Raw genomic sequence first — 6,000 nt, forward strand, 5'->3', positions numbered from 1 at the left:
TTATAAAAATCCTGCGAAATGGGCATAGGACATCGAGTTAATCCAATCTTGTCTCAAAAAGACCATCTTTTGGCAGCTGGTGACACAATGAATAGAGCACTGGGCCTGGAGCCGGGAAGACCAGAGTTTAAATTTGACCTTAGACACTTTATAGCTGTGCACCCTTGAGCAAGTCACTTTACTTCTGTTTCCCCAAACTATGAAATGGAGGGTCATAATAGCACCTATTTGGCAAGATTGTTGTGAAAATCAAATGAGATAATATTTGTGAAAACTGAAAAATGAGGTGACTGGCACATAGTAGACACATAGCTTATATCCTTCTCATCCCCCTTCTCAAAAGGCAGAAACACAGCCTCATACTTCAAATGTTTACAAATTACCAATGAAATACGTGTACAAAAAGGATACAGGGGCAAAGTGTGCTAATCAGCTCTGCTGACTCTGTTGCTTCTCCTCTGTCTGTCTGGTCTCTAAGAAGCAAAAATAGTGTGTTAAATAGTTCATAGAGGACCAGGCTTGGAGTCAGGAGGGTCCTGGGTTCAAATCTGGCCTCAGATACTTCCTAGCTGTGTGACCCTGGGCAAGTCACTTAACCCTCTTTTTCTAGCCCTTGTTGTTCTTCTGCCTTGGAACCCATAAGTAAGGGTTAAAAGAAAAAAAAAGATAGCGGGTAAGGGACAAAGAGGAGATATTATCTAAGAAAACATAATTGAATAGTCACAACAGTTCAATAATCCCATCATTCCTATCATGAGCCCCACTGACAGCCTCTTGCCTTCCCTAGATCCAGTGCTGATGTCTTTAAAAGAAGGCTATAAGAAATCTCCCAAAGTGGTGTTCAAGGCCCCAATCAAAGAAAAGAAGAGTGTTGTGGTCAACGGAATAGATTTATTAGAAAATGTCCCACCCAGGACAGAAAATGAGGTAAGGAATGTAAGTTATTACATCCGTGGGTCCTCAAAGAGGGAAACCTTTAAATTTCAATTATATGTTCTAGGCCTTCAAAGCGGCTTCCCTCCCAGTCATCTTTCTTTTTGTGACAAACTCCATAAGCGGCCCACTGTTCGCTTCCACTGCTGCTCTGACCCTCATAAATACCGTCTGGAGAAGGGAGGGGGGAGGGACTTTTCCCTCATCGGAAACCTTAAATTCACTTTTGCTAAGAATTGTGTTTCCTGTCATGGATTTGGTTTCCAGTCATTATTGTCGCTTGCTGTTACTGGAGTTAGAAATCACTGTCTTCACCTTCCATGGTGTTTAGGTGGTGATGGCAACTGAAGATTTGTTATTATATTTTTTTTTTCTCTAAAGTGGGGTAAAAAAAGAGGATATGACAGGGGGCAGCACAGGAAGTTTCAGATGTGTCCTTTGTACCAGAGGCAACATGGCATAGGAGACTGAGGGCTCAGTTTGATTTTAGGAAGGCCTGTTTTGCTTTAGATATTTACTAGCTGAGTGACCCTGGGTAAGTCACTTAATTTCCCTCAGCCTCAGTTTCCTTATCTGTAGTATGGGCATAAAAACAGTACCTACCATCACAAGATTTATAAAAATTAAATGAGATAATTATGCCCAATGCTTTGTAAGATTTAGAATACTACCTAAAAGTGAGCTATTATTAATTATATCAATACATAATTTTAAAATAATTATAGTAATTATTTGCATTATTATTAATTATATATAATATATAATAAATTATATATTAAAATATTGTTAATTATGTATTAATCCTATATGATATAATTAATATTAAAATAATTATAGTAATGATGCTTTATTATGTATTTATATTATATAATATATGCTTATTCTATATCCTATTATAACATAAGCTATAATAAACATACATTGTTATATATTATTATTAAAGGACTTCATGGACTTTAATTGTCATATGAACCTAAACCACATTTATAGAACCACATACAGACTTTTAAGGGTTTCCCCTTCTAAGTTCTGAAAAAATCCTTTAAGATATTATTTACAAACACTTCACTTCTCCAGTAGTCACTTATCTGTTCACCTCACCTGTATGGAAGTTTTTAAAACATTGGATGCCAAACAATCCAGATTGAATGGTCTAATAGTAACTTATGTTTCTATAACATATTCAGATTTATGAAGAGTTTCATATACATTATGCCTACAATTCTGTGGGGAAGATAGTGTGAGTAGTTGTATTGTTATTCAGTTGAATCTGACTTTGTAACCCATCTGAGGTTTTCTTGGCAAAGATACTGAAGTGGTTTGCCATTCTCTTCTCCAGCTCATTTGACAGATGAGGAAACTGAGGCAAACAGGGTTAAGTGACTTGCCCAAGATCAGCTAGTGAATATCTGAGGTCACATTCAAACTCAAGTCTTCCTGATTCCAAGTCCAGAATTTTATCCATTGTGCAACTAGTGTTACCATTCCGAATATGAAGCTTAAGGTGAGGTTAGTTGACTTGCCTAAGGTCTCATGAATTCATCAGTGGTCTTTTCTGTCCAGGTCCAATGCTTTCCACTATACTACATTATCCTATCTCTGTAAAGTTCATATCCTTTGCCCATAGGATGGTGTCTCAACCTCTCCATCTCCCCAGCTCACTGCCATTGGCTGATTTTATCCTTAATCCTTAGTTAGTTGGTTTCTTAGCCCAAAGCAAATTACAAAGGGTTTTAGGAAGCTGCTAGAGATAGTGCCACTCTTGTCAAGAAATGACAGCAGATGCTAACAGCAACATAATGATGCAGGACAATTCTGAGAACTTGACAAAGAACACTATCCACCTCCAGAGAAAGAACTGTTGGGAGTAGAAATGGAGATGAATCTATATAATTTATCACTTGTTTATTTGGGTTTATGTTTGGGGGTTTTGGTTTTATAAGATTATTCACTTACAAAAATGAATAATATAGAAATATATCTTGCTTGATAATACATGTATAACCCAAATTGAATTGCTTGTTAGCTCTGGAGGGGGAGGGGAAAAGGAAGGGAGACACTATGGATCATATAACTTTAGAAAACGTATGTGGAAATTTGTTATTAAAATAAGAAACTTAAAAAATAAGAAGTTGAGAAGGGAAAAGAGACAACATGAATCAAGTAACCAGGGGGAAATTTTATTAACTAAATTTTAAAAAATAAAATAAAAAGTTGAACACTCAAGAAAAAAGAAATCATTAAATAAAAATTTCAAAATAAAAAAGAAATGACAGCAGAGCCATAAATGGGGATTTTTGCACGTGGGACAAAGATCCACAAATTCCACCTGGGGCAACTCCTTTAAATTCAGCCCCTTGGAGCAAAGCCCCACACTTAATTATAACTCTGAAGAGCTGTGGGGTAGGAGTCAGAAAGCGATAAAAATAAAATACCAGAACTAGAGAAGCAGAGCAATCTGGGGCCATTTAGTGAAGGGGGAAACAGCCCTAGACACTTCAGTGGCCCCAAGGGCATCCCTTATACGACATCGCATCGATGCCTATGACGGGGATTCTGAATCTTGGAGAAAAGGTCGCATCCTGTTTACTGTGTGTGGTTCCTTAAAAGGCCGAGGAATCCATTATACATTTTGGAAGGATTTCCATCCCAAATGGCGAAAGTGAAAAGAAGAGTTTGGGCTTTTAAAGGGCTATTCGTCAGTCCTCTGGAAAATTCACTTACGTAGGGCAGCGCATTCCCTGATGATGCCAGATAAATGAGCCACTGCTGCATTCAGCCAGAATAGAGCCAAGGCTCATTCTCGATACCCTAATTTAATCCGATCTCCCAGTTTACCAGAGAAAATGGCCACCAGAGCCTGGAGCAGTGGGAGGCTTTAGAAAAGCTGAATCACTGAGCTTCCAGGCTGGTGAGAGGGCTGAGTGTGTGTGTGTGTACATAGGCAGAACTCTGGGGGAAGGTGAGAGCTGGAAGCCTCAGGGGTGGGGGTGGCGAGGCCCTAGGAAGGAGAGAGAGCACGATCCCGGACGCTCACTTCTCTTCTCTCCTTTTTCTCTTTCCATCCCATCTGTTGGTCCCTCCCTTCCAGCTCCTCCGAATGTTCTTCCGACAGCAGGACGAGATTCGGAGATTGAAAGACGAGCTCTCCCAGAAAGACATCCGCATTCGGCAGCTGCAGCTGGAACTCAAAAACTTACGGAACAACCCCAAGAACAATTAGCTCCCCAAAGGCTCGTTTTCTAAATAAACTCTCTGTTTATACTTGCTCTTTACGTTTCCTCCCATTCACTCTCCCCTGCCCTTCCCCTCTCCCCCGCCCCCGCCCCCACCCACACTCCCTCCCTCCCTTCCCCCTCCCACCCCCACCCCGGTCCCCGCCCCAGGACAAGCCAGCGCTTGAGCAGCCTGCCAATAGTCTGGGCTCACCGATAACTGGAATTATGTGCTTTGGCCCCTTAATCTCACACTAAGAAGAAGAAAAAAAAGAAAGAAAAGAAAAAAAAGAGGCGGCGGACGGCCCTGTTGGACTGACCCGCACTGCTGTAACTGGAAACTACTACTGTCCTGGAGAGGGCCGCCTCTTGGAGGAACTAGACTATAGCGTCTCTTCTGCTGGGTGACCAGATTCCAGAAGTGACCGAGGGCGGCTACTGAAAGCTGGCCGGAAGACGGGATGGAGAAGCTGGGCAAGCCATAAAATGGAACAGCCAGGTTTATTGTGGTTCACTTTTCCCATGCAGAGGGCGGCAGCGGGAATCCACAGCTCTCAATAGCCGCAGCACAAAGCCACTTGCTTGGAGATGCCATAAAAAAAGGGCTTAATTCACTGATATTAATTGAAATCCTCCCTTTTCTCCTCTTTTTTTCCACCTCCCTCCTCTCTTCTTTCAAAGCGACCCCTGTAAACCTCAGCTCTTAAGTCGGAAGAGCCAGGGCTTCCTTTGGTTTCTTTCCCACCGAAAACAACCTCAGTGTCTTTAAAACCAAACCAAACACCTGGGGAAACAATAACCAGCCCTTGTATTTGCATAGCGCGGTAGGCTTTCCAAAGCACTTAGACGCAAATGATTTCATTTGACCCTCACAACAGTTCTCTGTGGGAGGGAGGGCAGTTTTACTCCCGTTTTACAAATGGGAAAACCGAGGCATGAAGTGAAGTGACTCACCCCAAGCCACCCAGATAGTGGCAAAGCATGGATTTGAAGTCAGGGCTTCTGTCTCCTCACACAGGCTTCTTCTCATGGCATCATGATACCATTCTCAGGGTCCAAGTCACTCTGGGAAATTTCGGTGTGAGGGGTAACCTTCCATACCCTCAACCCAAATTGTGCCAATCCGATTAGAAAGCCCTGGACTGAGGATTTTCAAGCTGTGAGGCACTTCTCCCCTTCCCTGGATTCAGCCTGGCCTCATCCTTTCTGGGACACAGGCTGAGATGATACCTTCTTCCTGTAGGAAGCATGAGGCTAAGATGGCTAGAGCTTGGGAAGGCAGACAGAATTAGGATTCTCTACACTCTCCCTCTCCTTCCTTCCCCCACTTCTCCCTCTCCACTCCCTCTCTATCTCCTTCACCTCTCATTTCTATCCCTTCCTCTCCCCTTTCTATCCTCCTTTCTCTCTCCTTCCCTTCCTCTCTCCTTTCTCCCTCTCTCTCATTTCTGGTCCTTCCTCTCCCCTTTCTACCCTTCTTTCTCTCTTCTTCCTTTCCTCTCTACCTCTCCCTTTCTCCCTCTCTCTCATTTCTGGTCCTTCCTCTCCCCTTTCTACCCTTCTTTCTCTCTTCTTCCTTTCCTCTCTACCTCTCCCTTTCTCCCTCTCTCTCATTTCTGGTCCTTCCTCTCCCCTTTCTACCCTTCTTTCTCTCTTCTTCCTTTCCTCACTACCTCTCCCTTTCTTCTTCCTTCCTCTTTGCCTTTCTCTCCATCCTTTCTGAATCTCTGCTTTTCTGTCTTCATCTCTCCTCTGCCTCTCTTCCTCCTTTCCCTCCTCTCTTCTCTCCGTCTCTCTCTCTCTCTTTCCCCCTCTCACTGCCTCTTCTCTCCCTCCTTCCCTTTGTCTTCAC

The 6,000-nt window shown here is 42.7% G+C and overlaps 1 protein-coding gene and 1 long non-coding RNA gene across 7 annotated transcripts in view; one reads left to right on the forward strand and one right to left on the reverse strand.

Annotated features, from left to right (window-relative positions):
- The window catches only part of CORO2B (coronin 2B), a 272,236-nt gene extending 268,034 nt beyond the window's left edge, over positions 1-4,202 (forward strand). For all 6 annotated transcript variants that reach the window (XM_056808810.1, XM_056808815.1, XM_056808799.1 and 3 more), the window contains 2 exons: positions 788-927; positions 4,025-4,202. In XM_056808810.1, the coding sequence (XP_056664788.1) occupies positions 788-927; positions 4,025-4,156 (272 nt within the window). In that variant the 3' untranslated portion in view covers positions 4,157-4,202. The remainder of the gene's footprint in view (positions 1-787; positions 928-4,024) is intronic.
- On the reverse strand, positions 3,093-4,496 carry LOC130456094 (uncharacterized). Its single transcript, XR_008914408.1, has 2 exons — positions 4,363-4,496; positions 3,093-4,128 (listed from the first exon to the last, which is right to left on the reverse strand). It is a non-coding gene; the product is annotated as an uncharacterized LOC130456094 (long non-coding RNA).
- Between the last annotated feature and the right edge of the window lie 1,504 nt (positions 4,497-6,000).

Source organism: Monodelphis domestica, chromosome 1 (genome assembly GCF_027887165.1).
Source record: "Monodelphis domestica isolate mMonDom1 chromosome 1, mMonDom1.pri, whole genome shotgun sequence".
NCBI lineage: Eukaryota > Metazoa > Chordata > Mammalia > Didelphimorphia > Didelphidae > Monodelphis > Monodelphis domestica.